The sequence below is a fragment of the Calidris pugnax genome, unplaced genomic scaffold, assembly GCF_001431845.1.
Source record: "Calidris pugnax isolate Ruff unplaced genomic scaffold, ASM143184v1 scaffold103, whole genome shotgun sequence".
Taxonomy (NCBI): Eukaryota; Metazoa; Chordata; class Aves; order Charadriiformes; family Scolopacidae; genus Calidris; species Calidris pugnax.
In genome coordinates, this window is record NW_015090990.1 from 16,114,176 (window position 1) to 16,129,214 (window position 15,039).

The 15,039-nt window shown below is 38.6% G+C and overlaps 1 protein-coding gene across 1 annotated transcript in view; it reads right to left on the reverse strand.

The window, feature by feature from the left end:
• Window positions 1-15,039, reverse strand: part of SPATS2L (spermatogenesis associated, serine rich 2 like) — a 134,324-nt gene that overhangs the window by 21,755 nt on the left and 97,530 nt on the right. The window contains exons 4-8 of the mRNA XM_014954578.1: window positions 10,603-10,711; window positions 7,197-7,246; window positions 5,989-6,229; window positions 1,211-1,411; window positions 624-759 (exon numbers count right to left, since the gene is read on the reverse strand). Coding sequence (XP_014810064.1) covers window positions 624-759; window positions 1,211-1,411; window positions 5,989-6,229; window positions 7,197-7,246; window positions 10,603-10,711 — 737 coding nt within the window. The remainder of the gene's footprint in view (window positions 1-623; window positions 760-1,210; window positions 1,412-5,988; window positions 6,230-7,196; window positions 7,247-10,602; window positions 10,712-15,039) is intronic.

Below are 15,039 nucleotides of genomic sequence, written 5' to 3' on the forward strand. Positions count from 1 at the left end.
GAAAAAAGGAAGAATTAATAAAGAAAAACAATGAACTAGAGATGAGAACTGGAAGTGAAGTGATGGATGAAAAAGGTAGAAGAAACTTTGAGGGAAAGAAAAAAAAAGAATCATGGGATAGAAGGGGATGGGAAGATGATGGGAAATGAAGGGAAAAAAAAAAGAGCCAGTAAAGGACTGGCTGCCAAAGAAGATAAGATCAAAGTAAACGTATAGAAAGAAGAGATTTAAAGATGGCAAAAGAGACTTCAGAAAACCTCATAAGCAGGATTTTTGGAAAAGCTCTCATTTGCTCAGATACGCTGCCACTGAACTTGATACAAAAGAATTAGGTCAAGATGGATCACCTAGGGGGAAAAAACCCAAACCATAGTGTGATTTTGTCAAAGAACTGTAGTTTTGTCCCCCTTTATGTATGTATGTAAACATACGCTTATGTCTGTATTACACTTTCTGGTTGGCAAGGGAGTTACTTAATGGCACCACATATTTTTTTGATGAAAACCAAATGCTGCAAACGAACGGGGTAAATGACCACACACACAGCCCCCCAATGCCAGTGGCCTGATTAGCCCCTCTTTTCTCAGGTGGTGCTGACGGATCTCTCAAGGTGATTTACCTACCAGCTGTGTAATTCTGCAAAAGCAGCTTTAATCTTCTTCACAGAGTTATCCACTTCCTCTTTGATCATCATACGGTATCTGGTTAGAGAAACAGTGCAACGCTGCAAGTCTTTTACTGATTTTTCAATATTTGGCCCTAAAATAGAAAACAAAAATTGCACAGAAGTCAGAAAGCTGGTTTTGGTTTTTCTGAATAAAGGAGCAGGAATAGTTCAACAGGTTATTTGACCAGATAAGGATGAAGCAGTTTTCCTACTGAAGTCCATAAATCCAACTTTGCCATAGCCCTTCCATGGTGCTCCTCAGTTTCTAAACACGTTTGCTCAAATTCATTCCCCAAATCAAGTAGCTGTTAAAACAGCACTATTAATCATTTATTTTAATTTTCATTTAATATAATGTTAAATAGACCATTTTCATTTAATATAATGTTAAATAGACCATAAATGGTTCAATTCATTTACGCTGAACATGATTCTGCTCTTACTTTCCAACACAACTCTTCTTCACATACGTGCTTTTTTTTCCTAGAGGCATCATCAGCTGTCTGATCACCTCAGCACACAGCAACCAGGGATACAATTTACCTCTTTTTTTGACTGAATCATCTGTTTTTGTTTCGAGTTGGGTTGTAGCACTGGATGATTTAACAGAGGAAGATTTTGACTTTGGCCTGCCTAGGTTACACTGGAGTTGAACTGATGACTGAAGAGACTCATGCTGTTCTACTCCATTCATAATCTTTGGGTTTAATTCCACAGATACTCTCTGGTGTTCTCGTTCATTGTCTGCAAGAAAACATTAAGGTAGAAAACAGGGAGTTACAAGACTAAGAAAGATAAGAAGCCCTATTGTTGAGTCTGAATGACTTTATGTTTATACACTGGAAAAACTAGTGGGTTTTTTCCCACTAGCATGCATGCTACAGAGCCTCAGAAAATAACCAATGACAGAACAGAAACAATATGGTTTTGGTTATTAAACACTCATCTGAACATGTCTATGTTTCAACAGTCTAAAAAAGAAAAAACTTTCCTACCTGAAATACTTTGCCTGACTACAGATTTCTATCAAAAGCAGCTGCTAAGAGGGACTAAGCAGGAAATGTCAAAGATTAGTCTCCTGGGTTCCACAGTTTCAAAGTGAGAAGGTAAAAATGACTGAGCCTGTTTGGCTGCTGCAAGATGACCTGGTTTACTCTTTCCAAGACTCCAAAAGGATTCAAGATACCAGCACCACAACAGAGGAACAAGAAGCCAAAGAATGGCTATGAGACTAACAGGTAAAGCCAGCTATTACTGCCACTATGAATTTTGGTTAAGGAAACATGCATAGAAAATGATTTGTTGTGTTAACAACATTTCCTAATCTTTCTTCTCACTTTGGTGAATGAATGATAGTCTGTTCTGACGATGCTCTTTATGCATAACTTTATTCAGCTGATGTTATGTGATGTCTGGAGAAAAAAGGCTTGTCAGTTCCTTACCAGATGGATTATAGCCCATGGAGTGGGATTAACACTGCTACTATTGAGGGATACTGCCTGGGCAACTCCAGGAAATCAACTAATGACCTCTTTTTGCCCCAGGTGGGCACTAGGACTGGTCTAAATTACATCCTGATACGTTTCCATGGCAATCACATAATGCCAGAGGAACAGGGAAGACTATTAGTGCACACATTTCTAAACCAGCTTCTGTTTATGGGCTTTAAATGGTGAGTCTGCAAACAGAAAAAGTATCTTACATAAAACAGTATTTAAGAAAATTCCTAATGAAGTTAAAGAAACCTGTGTATCTGTGAAAGCAAGAAACACCAGGTATGCAGCACACCGAACGTATTAAAGTTTCAGTGCAGATACCAGTCTCACACATGGCCAGGAACTCTGTTCTGAGATAATTACCATTAATCAATGAAATTAATCTAGAACAATGGTTATACTCTTAAAACTTTTAAATCATCTTTTGTCTGCAATGTATTTTGATGCTGTTTCTTCCAAAGTGACACATCAGCTACTTTGAAACCCAGCACCACAGCCTAGCAATCAATACCTTCGTATGCTGCAACTGAACTTTCAAATTTGATTGAGGACAATTAAAACTAAAAAACTTAAAAAACTGAAAAAGGCTGAGAGACCTGGGTCTGTTTAGCCTGGAGAAGTGAAGACTGAGAGGGGACCTCATCAAAGCTTATAAATATTTAAAGTGCAGGTGTCAAGATGATGGGGTCAGGCTCTTTTCAGTGGTGCCTGATGACAGGACATGAGGCAACGGACATAGGCTGGAACACAGGAAGTTCCGTCTGAACATGCAAAAAAATTCTTTACTTTGAGGATGCCAGAGCACTAGAACAGGCTGCCCAAAGAAGTTGTGGGGTCTCCTTCTCTGGAGATATTCAAAACGTGCCTGGATGCATTCCTGTCTAGCCTGCTCTACATGAACCTGCTTTAGCAGTGGGGCTGGAGTAGATGATCTCTGAAGGTCCTTTCCAACCCCTACAATTCTTTGATTCTGTGAGAAAGTCTGCATCAAATCTCTGAAGACTTGGGCCAGCTAAAAAAACATGTATAACAAAATCCAGGGACAAAGTCTATCTCAAACACTTGAAAAAGAAGCCAAAGGTTTGGGTAATACTAGCTACAAGTAAACTGGTGCAGGGTTCAGTATGCGGTGGCTTGGAACTAGTCTAATGTGCGACCTCTGCTGTATTAACCATCAAGTATTACCAGACCTACCAGTAATGGCAGCAGCCCAAATAAACTTGCTTTGAAATCTGCTGAGCTGCTATCTTCAAAATGAGAAGTTTATCTTTTTATAACAGCTTGCCATTCAAAACCTTTAAAATAAAGTGAACCTCAATGGATTCTTTGGCTGAAAGAAGAAAAAAAGCTCCCTTGAGATATAAACAGGAAGTTTGACAGATTCACTAAAAATCATCTTACATGAAAAACAATTTTAAGAAGTTGGAAAGAGATCAGTATCTGATTTGTATCCGGTTTTACCCAAGTCCCTGCAAAAGCAATAGCCTGGCTAGGCAGCATTAAATATTCTTTCAATGCATTTGTGCCCCGTCTTTACATGAGGACACACAGAAAGGGCAGCTGTAAGTCCTTCGGACCCTGTGTTGCCAAGCAGTCTAAGGAGGAGAGTTGGAGGGTTTACTGTGGTCATTTTGAAGTAATCTGGTTTATTGTGGGCCTTTCCCCCTTCCAGATACTGAGAGGGAGAGCCCCTGAATACACTCATAATTAAGTGAAACACTGCCTAAGGCACTCCATGATGAGACAATTTGGCTTTCCAGGGCCTTGAATTCCGTGCTTCATTTTCTCTAGCAGGTCTTAGGAAACCATTACACAAAAAAGTAGTAACTAAAGACTTCTCGGAAAAAGAAAGATGGAATACTGGAATGAAATAAGCAGACCTGAACTAAAGGTAACTGCCACATATTGCCCCATGTAATTTTCTAGCATGGGACACGTTACAGAGAAACGCCAGCTACACCACATCCTCCCTTCTAGTCCCTGCAGTCACTTCCAGGCAGCCAGGATTTTATGGCTCTGAAAGACCTAATCTCACAGACTGTGAGCTGATATAAGCAAAGCTTCAATCTCATGTTCCTCATACGGAGGAAAGCATAAGGGACTCTCAGCAGACACCTGACTATGGTCCTTCTAAACTGTGAAATGACTACAGTAACATTAATTTGATAAGGAAGGAACCAAAACAAACAAGCCAGACAAGGACAAAACAAAGGACGTTACAACACAATATAAAACGGGGGCTCTTTGGACTCACTTCAGCATTTCAAACTGCTTTAGAACAGTCTGTGTGACTCACTCAGAAACTACAGGAGTGCAGCTGCTAGCCCCTGATGGATCCTTGTCACCCTTCTCTTCTATTTAGTTCCATGCACTTCAGAACAAATTTAACAATATGTACATAGGTTGGTTTTGACCTTTAAGAAAGTGGCTATTATACTGGCTGCAAAGACCAGGATTTTAGTGCGCCTGAAAGTGAAGGAACTCTTTCCTTCTCAATATTAAACTAATTGCCAGAAGCTTATTTTACTATGCAAGGAAAAAAATAATATGAAAGTTTCAGGGTTTCCTTTCTCTTAATTTCTTTTTTTTTTCTTTTCCACCTTTTTCTTTTATTTTCTCTCTCCCCCTGCCTGTTTTTGAAAAGGCCAATTACTAGGTTTTTGTATAAAAGTTTATAAAAATTGTACAGCTATGGTAATATCTCATTTGTCACTTGTAAAAGCAAAGAAAGATTCTGAGATGCTTTTTGCCCTTGGCATGTACAACTCTACACTGTATCATGCCAAGGAGAAAAAGGACTCAAACACAATGCCACTGAAAAAGATCACTAAGAGCACGTGTACTTGTCTTGCATTCAGGTCTGTTACGCTCTAGAAAACAATCCCCATGCATGGACTATTCAGTCTATGTATCTTTATTCATGCATGCATTGTTTCAAAAAAAACAGCTCTAAGACGTTTGACACATATTTATGCCACAAATGTTTACATCTTGCAGACTAAGTGGCAAGAATGCATTTAGTATTATGGAAATGCATGATTTTCAGGTTTATGGCGTACTCTATATAAAGTAAGTGGGTATCTTTAGCAAGGGTGGGAAGAGTATCTCTGGTGTTTTGCAAGGTGCCAAATTTCTAGCACAAAATTTCTTCATAAGTAGTTCATCTATTTGGCTGCTATATGTTGTACAGCTTTCATTTAATTAAACCAGAGGTTGGCACTATCAAAGTAATCTGGAAGCATCAGAGAACTCATTTCAGGACAATTATCCATTTGGCACATTCCTTTAAAATGAGGTTTCAGAGCTGTATTTGCAATCACGGAGAAAGGAATTTCAAGAGAAGTTCTTTTAATGCATTCTTACATACTGCTTAAGACACAGGAAGGAAATACTAACAGCAGCAATAATCTAGGGCTGGCAGAAGTTTGAAATGCAAAGAGCTGAAAAACCATTACCAGTACTCACAGCAATTAAATATGAACTTTATGAAAGGATAGTTGAAGGCAAAAGCTTCCACAGAGCTTCTGCCCCAGAGGAAAAGGTTTGTTTTCATTAATGTTGCTGTAATCATTACTCTGTACCTACTACAACACAGTGAGGAAGAACCTTCTTTGTTACTGTCTACCACTAGACCCTGAATTGTGACCAGATATAGATCTGCTTGCATGACTTTAATAGCTACTTGCATTACTTTGCACAAACATGTCTCTCCAACTTCTTTTTACTATATTCTGTATTATGGCAATAAAAATACCATGACTTTTTATGTAAATGGGGGCTTGGCTATTGCCAGTTAAAATAGTATCTTGTGTGAGATGAACTGACCTCTGATTTCTGGATAGACTGGCACAGACTCTACAAATCCTGATCCTTTGTTCTCAAGAGAAGAGGCTTCCAGTTTCTGACTGGCAGAACCACTGCAAGAGTTGTCCTTAGAGCATCCATTCAGGTGGCAGCCATATATTCCTTGCGGCTCTTGTGATGTCTTCTCAGGTCCACCATTCTTATTTTTAGGATCTTTATTGCCTTGGTGCTGTTTAGATTTGCTTCTTTTTCTCCTATTGTTCTGAACAGAGAAACATTGCAAGAAGAGAGACATCACTCAGTGCAACTTATATAAACTCAATTATAATCAGTAAGTTGTCCATGCTTTTAGAAGCCCATACAAGTGAAATCAACGTAATGCAATTCACAGGCCGTGCTGCGTTACATTGTATCTGCTCAGTTGAATATACAAAACATTTCAAATAAAACCTGAAGCTCCTAACTGGTTTTCCCCTTCCAAAATACTTGCCTTGCAAAATGGTAGCAGAACCTTTGCTAAGAAACTGCTCATAATGTTTGCAGTCACCTAGTAGTACTTCCTAACCATCTTGGAGACATCCACACAGAAAACACAGCCAAATGGTTAGGGCATCACTCTAATCAGGCAGAAAGTGATCACAGAGCACATACGTTGGCCACTGCTATTGTAGTTCTCACAACCATAAAGAGAAGCCTCCATGACAGTGACTCACAGGCAGCCTCCTGACACAGCTTTGGCTTGAAGATACATAAGCATGAAGATCATATCCCAAGCACATACTTAAGTATGTGACTTGTTAGTGTCACTAATGCACGACTCCTAATGGAGGACTCCTATGCATAAGTTATTTTTACACCCGGCAGGAAAAACTCTAGCACTTAAGTGGCTGTGCCTATCCAGGATACAACTCCTTATTAAAAGTGTTCTGTACGTGGGGTGTTTTGGGATTTGTTCTGTACTTGTTCAGGGTCTGGCTCCCACACATGTATACACACGTGTGCTGAACTAGAAATTCCCTGAGAACAGTGGGGTAGAGAGACAGCAACAGATGAACAGGATTAAAAATAATACGCACATTTGCTTTCAAGTTTTCTGACTACAGGTGTGAAAGAAGTTACCTATGCTAGCAACGACAGACAAAGCACTGGCCAAAATAAAAGTGCTACATTCAACTACATCCAGACCATTTTTCAGCTCTCTGCTTCGAGTCTCAAGAGCAAGTTCTTACCTTCTTTTTCCCTGTCATATTCCATTCTTTTAGAACCTGAGTTGCGCTGCCTAGAGAAAGGAAAGATAAAACATGTCAACAAAAGTTCTGCTATGAAAAAGAACAAGTTTGTTCAAGAATTGTTTGTAATATCCTAGCTGGGCAGCATTTCCATTTGTTGTTGTGAATTCTCTTATGTGGGGAGAACCAAATGAGAACTGCCATCTTTCTCCTTTTTAGTTACCCGTTTTATTTGATTACAGTACATACAGGAGATGGGCTACTTAGTGCTACTTATGGCTTTCATTCCACAAAGTGATTGAGTGTGTGCCTAACTTAAAGCACTAGCATAAGCCCCAGAAAAATCAACACTCAAATCTCTTGCCTGAAAAGGAAAACATCTCAGCACTGGGTAAACTAGATAGCCCACCCTGACTCTAGAGCTTCCGAAAGTTTTTAAACCTTTTGGCATATTTATCACATGCTTCCTATGTGTTATCTGTCACATCCAGAAGACATAAGAACATAAAAATGAAAACTTAATTAGCATCCAAAAGAGTAATTTCATGGACTGCTGAGAAATTCTGCATCACACACACAGAGTAAACATAGGCCTTGCAGAAAAAAAGTGTTTAAAATCTACATTGAAAAAGTGACTACAATTTTGTATACTTGAAATTCTGCCTGCCAGCTCTAATAAATTGGTTCGATAGATTTATGGAACAAAGCAAGCAGAGCCTTGGTCAGACCAAGTGCCAGCTGCCATGCTAGAAGAAAACTCTCCTGCATCTAGTTAACATCGTTATTTTGTTCTCCTGGACCCTAATGTTGAAAATAGATGCTTACAGTAAGCATGCAGTCTAAATTGTCATTGAAACTGCTATGGCAATGTCTGCCACAATAATCCTTTTAATTGCAACGAGGCTAGAGGTCTTCTGATTGAATTTAAGAATTCCTTTACCATCCCTGCACAATTCTAGTAAACATTCATTTATTATCTTTTCCAAATGGATTTCTCATTCGTTTCAGGGAACTCTTGATTATATTAGGTAGTAATGCTGTTTTCAGACCACCATGAGTTGTCAACTTGTATTCAGCCAAAGATGTGCAAGGTTTTCAAATATACCAAAATTATTTTTCTATCACAATAATCCAGATCCAAGAATATCTGGTGAGTCTATCATGCACATCAGAAGAGATGATGTGCCTTGCTAGTAGTGCTAAGCCGGATTTGTTAATTGTAAAAAAATGTGTATGGAATCCATCAATGCCATGTTTTGTTTGTTAGATGATACCACAATGCAGACAGATGGCTAAGAAAATTTCTATTACATGTATAACTATACATATATCTATATTTAGTTATACATATACATATTTATGTATATATAAGTAGAATGTCCTCTCCTAAAGGTACACTATCTTTCGAAAGACAATGCATTTCAGTATGAAGAAATAAACCTAGACATTTGCTGCCCTTTTTATACCATGCTGCTGAAAATAAGTGATTTCACTTGACAGCTTTGTTAACTGTTTTCGCAGCATCGTCCCACACTCTTTTTGTGTTGGCTGTTGTCTTAGCTTTGCTTCCCTCGGCTTCCCTGTGAATACTATGCATGATGAGGGTTATTTTAGGGATTCACCCAAGTAAACCCCGTTTCCTGCTGTTGGAAATGCACTAACTGTTCAAGTCCCAAACCCCTCATTTGAACCCACAAGTATATTTTCTTGAATGCATCTACAAAGCAGCTGAGTAGAGCTTCTTATTATGCTTAATTAGTTAAAAACTAACATAGCAAATAAAACATTTTAACCATTATTTTATTAACTCAAATTTCACATTAAAAAGTACATTAATTATAGAGACATCACCTATATGCCACTCCAGATATGAAACAAGATAGGAACTGATCACAGGAAACTGTGTTGAACATTTGAACATTTCTTGATTCAGCAAGCAGCACCTTTGAGAGAAGCATTAAAGGGAGGTGCCCAGCCTTTTCTCTCAGCATGACTGTCCCTGTGTTTTTTATTGCATGTGATAATGCAATTGTAATATTTCAATCTCAGAAATTTCTGTCATTGACATGAAAAGATACTCTAAATGCTAGGTTCATTCTATCCGCAGTGGCAGCTGAACAGACACATGTCATTTCTCACCCTGTTTTCACATAGTAACAAATATTGGCTGTTTTCAAATGCTCACTTGCAAAGACTACTGATCTCAAGGCCCAATGATCATAAACTGGTGAAGTTCAAGCAAAGATAATTTGAACTCAGGTTACAACAGCTTGCTTTTCTTCAGCACTTCGTTGCACTCTTGCAAGGCTTGCTTTTGTTTATTCCTCGTAGCAGATGAGACACATGGCTATGAAAGCACTTCCCCTTTTGAGGAGCCATTAGAAACAACTCAGACCACAAGCAAGCAATGGTAACTTGAGACAAAATAAATTGCATGAAAGGAACTTACTGAATAATCATGAAGCAACCCTCCACTACTTTTTCCCAAGACACATATTACAGGAAAACAAAATTATTGTTAATTAGATGCATCACATTTTCCTTTCTCTTTGTGTGTGCACAAACTCTGATTTCGACGCATCTATCAGAACCTGACTGTCCATGCAGATGCCTGAATCAAGAGGCACCATACAGATCTGCTGGAAGAATTATGACGCATTTATAAACAATCCCATGTGCTTGCATCTGCTTTTTGCATACTGTAAGTAATTCCTAGTACATCATGATGCTTTTTGGCAAACATATTTTAGTAAATTAATCCAAACCAATCCCAAAACTATTCTGAAGTACAATAGATATGAAATAGGTATGCTATTATTCCTGCAAAGGGTTTTTTACAGACTTTGGTAAAAGTTCAGAATGCTTGCCATTATATTTATCAGAAAAGTGTTACTTAAATATAAGTGACCTTTCATTAGAGATGGTTCCACGATGCAAAATACAAACTCAGATCCAGATTTAGAATGGCTTGAGTTTTCAATGGAATCTTAGTTTAGCCATTATAAATGTCAAGCCTACTTGCAAAATTCAGATTGAGGTTTGAATGTCAATGTATGCATCAAGTTCAGGGGTTTAGGAGCCTGGTTATCTGCTTCAGAACCATCATAAATTCTTATTAGTTACTGTACCTTCAATAGTGAATCATATTCTGACATGTTTACTTTAAGAGCATTAATTTTCACACAGAATAAAGAAGGTCTGCAACTAGAATGGCACCAAAAAACCAGCAAAGTCAGGTAGAACAGATAAACAGCCATGTTTAAAAAAGAAAAAAAAGGACTTTAAGTGTCAGTCATGTGAATTTCAGTAGAACAACAGAATATATTTTGAGCCACTAGAGACAATGAATTTTTTAGCGTGTAATTGAATTCCTCATGCCTTAGTGAAAAAGGTACACTGTACTCACCATCCATGAAAGCTTGAACAGCCTTGTCTACATTGTTATCAAACTGCTGCAACACCAGAACTATCTCATTATTGCTTTTGTTCGGAACAATTGATCGGATTGCATTGATCTGGAAGGAAAAAAGACAACGACAATAACATATGGGTTTATCATACTCCTTCAGAGAACAAGGTACCCCTGTGCCCATGCAAGTTCATATAAATGCATGTTATACCTTACGTGCTTACAAGTATATAACAACGTATCTGTATGAAGCAATACTCATCCTTTCCTTACCCGGCCCATGCAATCAACGAAAACAATTTCTTCAAGAGACCAAATAATAGAACTGGTAGCCAGCAAGCCTGGAACCAAATCCTATCCTCAGTCACAGCAGGAGAATTAGTTTAACTAAACTGACAGAACTTGGCCTTATGCTTCTTTACCAAATGTTCTGTTTGCTGCCATGCAACTTGACACATGACCTATACAAACTTATGGAGCACACAACTACTTCAACAAGGCTGTTGAATGGCCTTGCTACATCAAAGTTATGATCAGTCACATGCATGAAAACAGTCAATGCCTAAAAGGGAACAGTATCATTTTTGAAAGCTCTAGTGGCTGCTTAGCATAATTTCAGTTTGCTGTTCGATATATGTGACCAGGAAGATTGTGTAACAAAATTCTGAACAAAGAACATGGGAAGCCAAATGCTTCCTTCAGGAAACTCTGCTGATGGATGAGGTGTTACACCCACAGATGATTCTGGCGTGCCATGCTTTGATTTCACAGCATTTACTAGTGCTGTATTGTGTTCAGTATTCATTTATACCAAATGGGAGTTCAATCCACTATATTTTAAATAAAATATTTTTAATGGAATCATGTTGATGATTTAATTTCTCATGCCCATGTAACATAGCTGAAAGTAAATAGCTACATGAAACTTAATTACTATATTGTTTTAATTCTAGACAAGCTTTATGAGGTAGTACCAAACCAAAAATACTTGGTTAAACATAATTAGCAAAACTAAAAAAAGCATACGGTAGTAGTCTGAAAAAACAAGAGAATCAGTGCCAAAAGCAGTCTAGTTGTTCCAAATCAGCTTTTTGAGCTTCTGTATCAAGCTATCCAGCATGTATTTACTATTAGAAACTTTTTATTGCACTGCAAATGTTTACCCAGCACCCTTCTTTGCTATGTTTCTGTGGGAATACACCCTTTATTAGGGTATACTTTATTTACTGCATCACAATGTCATCATGCCAGTTTCTGATTGTGAAGCACTGGTGGTCTTTTCATTGTACTATGAAGTATAATTGTGCAAAAATAATATGTGAAAACAGAACTGTTTAAAGCAACTAGGCTGGCTTACATGGTGAGAGCATTCACACTGCCTTGTCTTAGCTGTCGATTTAGATGCTGAAGAATGATCTTTCTAGATTCCCTTTATGGAGTATCCATCAGTGAAACACTCACCTTCTAGTGTCTCAAGTGCTCAGATTTATGGCCAAAAAACTTATTTTGCTGTAGTATGTTCACTCGATTCCTCAACCACTGTTCTTCCCTGTCCTGTATACTAATATAAGCCATAATTCATTTCAGGTTCTGCTAATGCACACTGACTGAGGGCTCTGATTCACGATGTCTGCTGGACTTGGCTTCACCACAAAAAGTTGATACTTACTTCAGCTAAATCCACACAGGATCAAACTTTCTGGAAGATGCTTTCTAGATGAGGTCATCTCTTTCACTGTGTAAGGAAGGCCACTTTCTCACTTCAGCACCCAACTTTAGTACATCTACTTAGTACGATTTACTCTGCTTCCGTCCCTCATCCTCTCACGCTTTTCTTTGCAACTTCATATCTGCCCACAACACATTTGAAGTAGCAAGTCTAGCTTTGGACAACTCAGGCCATAACCATAATTTAGAGGATTGTGGAGTTATATTGCTTGTCTGCTTCCCAAGGGCCCTCTCCAAAGGCCTGTCTAACAATTTGTCTAATGTTTGCACCCTAACATTTGCACGGCTTGCCCACTAGCTACCTCTCAACCCAACAGCTAGCTGCTTGGCAGTCTCTAGTAAACACAGGTAACTTTATGCTGGAAGTTCAGACAGGCTAGGCTGCCAACTGGACTGCTTGAACCACAGGCTTGCCAGAAACTATCCAGAAAATCTCTGTCTGCTCAAACTTATCTCTTCAGCTGACGCATACGCATGGGGAGGGAAGTAGCAAGCATAGCTCTCTCCGCACTGCAGGCGTACAAGTGATAACCACCCCAAACCAACAGGGTGTGCAGAGAAAGCCCTGGAAAAAGGAGTTTCATTCATCTTCTGATTGTGGGCACAGGCGTGCTATTTACTGATAAAGTTGCAACAAGCATGAACTGAACTGGCTCCACAACAATAAAAGTTGGCAGATACTAGGACAGAGCAGGCCACAAGCTGCAGTCCATTTTATGTTCAAGCTGGTAGTTGCCAAACATTTCCACCATGTGGATTACATCTTCATATTCTCACACCGCCCTCCCTCCCCACTTTCACAATCATGTGGATCATCTCTCTGCCTACTCAGAATTGCATAATCTCCGTGTGGCAACTGCTTACAGGAAAAATAGTAAAAGGAAGTATCTAGTGTATTCTAACCATCTTTAAATGTAAGCATGGGAATTTCATATGGCTTCTAGGTCCTTCTTTGCTATGAAAGGTCTGAGAACCTCAAGAAGCATCTGGAAATAACAAAGTGAGGCCAAGACCACAGGATGGATCAGGCGACTCGCCACACACTGCAGTTTGGAAACTTCTGAAAGACATTAAGAAGAACATCTGCTGGGTGGAGAACACTGACACACGAGAACTCAACCACGCAGACTGTTTTAGACTACAGAATCTACAGAAGACTTTGTTTGCACTGTATGGTCTTTGTTAAAAAATTTTTGATTAATAGAAAAAACAGAATTAAAAGCTAAACAGTGCTTTATCCAACTAGTACTATGATTAAATACAAAAAGATTATGGAAACATTCCAGTTGTAGAGATAACCCAAAATACACAAGATAATGATCTTAGCAGGAATACTTACCAATACAGAGAAAAGAAATCAAGCATATAACTAACACTGTGGACAGAGTCCAATTTCAGTTGGACTATATAAAAATTTGATTTAGGGAACACGAATTAACAGTTCTAGTGCCAAAACCCAACAACATCCTTAGTTGACTGTTGTACAAAATATATAATATCCATTTGTTTATCCTTCCATTTAGAAAAATCAAAAAAAGTTAAGAAGTTTCCTGAAAAAATTCCTCAGGAAAAGAACACCAGCTTGCAAAGCAAAGCATCCAGGACTTGGGAAATTCCAAATCACAAGTTGCTTACACTTTATTAATCTGCTTCCCTTATGTATGTATGCCTTGATACTCAGGATAGTGGTTTTGCTTTCAATATTTCTGCAGTGAATTATGTGGGATAAGATAAATCAAAGCTAAAATTTGCAACCAGTAGGGTATATCAATAATAAGAAAAAAATATTTATACTGCTCTGTTCAGAAACAACAAAAGCAGATATAAACCCAGAATTCCAACAGAGGAGCAAACCCCAAAGGTTTTTTTTCTGAAATAAAATATTTTGTCTTAAAAAAATTTAGGAACAACATGGAATAATGTTACCATATTTTTTCTGGAATTTCAAAGACAGACCTGTGTGCCAGACATCAGGTCTCCAGCACATGGACTGCTTGACTGATGCTTTCATCCAGAATACACTGGAATTACCACACACAGGCAATGAAAGAGTCAGCAATTTCTGGACATCCAGAAATTACTGACAAACAGCTACAAGTCTGAAATTGTGACCTGACAGTGTATCTGGGAGGATGTTTGAGGCCCAGGTCTCTGTCCACATGCAAAATATGTCCCATATATTTCTGGAAAGGGACATAGCAATACAAAAGAAAAAGCCAAAGGGAGGAGTAGACAACCTTCCTGAGAGCGTAACCCTAACACTAATGCACTTCTACAGCTGAAGGTCATAACTGACATGTCACAGGCTGTGATGAACAGAGGCACAGCAAAGCTCCAGGAACACTTATACAAATATAAGATGACAAGTGGGAGATACAGTAAGGGCTGGATGTGAGCTGGATCTAGGCAGCCCAGATATGATGGCTCCTCTCTGGTTCACCTGCTAGTTCAGAAGATAAACCAGTCCTTTTGCCAGTACAGCTGTAAATCTCAACTGCTTACAAGTCTCCAGCTGCTTGCGAGAAGTCAGTCACTTTCCAAATCCAGAAAACTAAATAGACCTCATTTTTATTAAAGGTGTGACAGGTTAGGTATTCCAGGGCAGGAGATAATTTCCAATTTTATCTCTCTAAACTTATAGCCCTCAAACTTATCAAGAACATCTATCTTCTCAACACGTAAGCAACAGATTACAGAACTGGAATA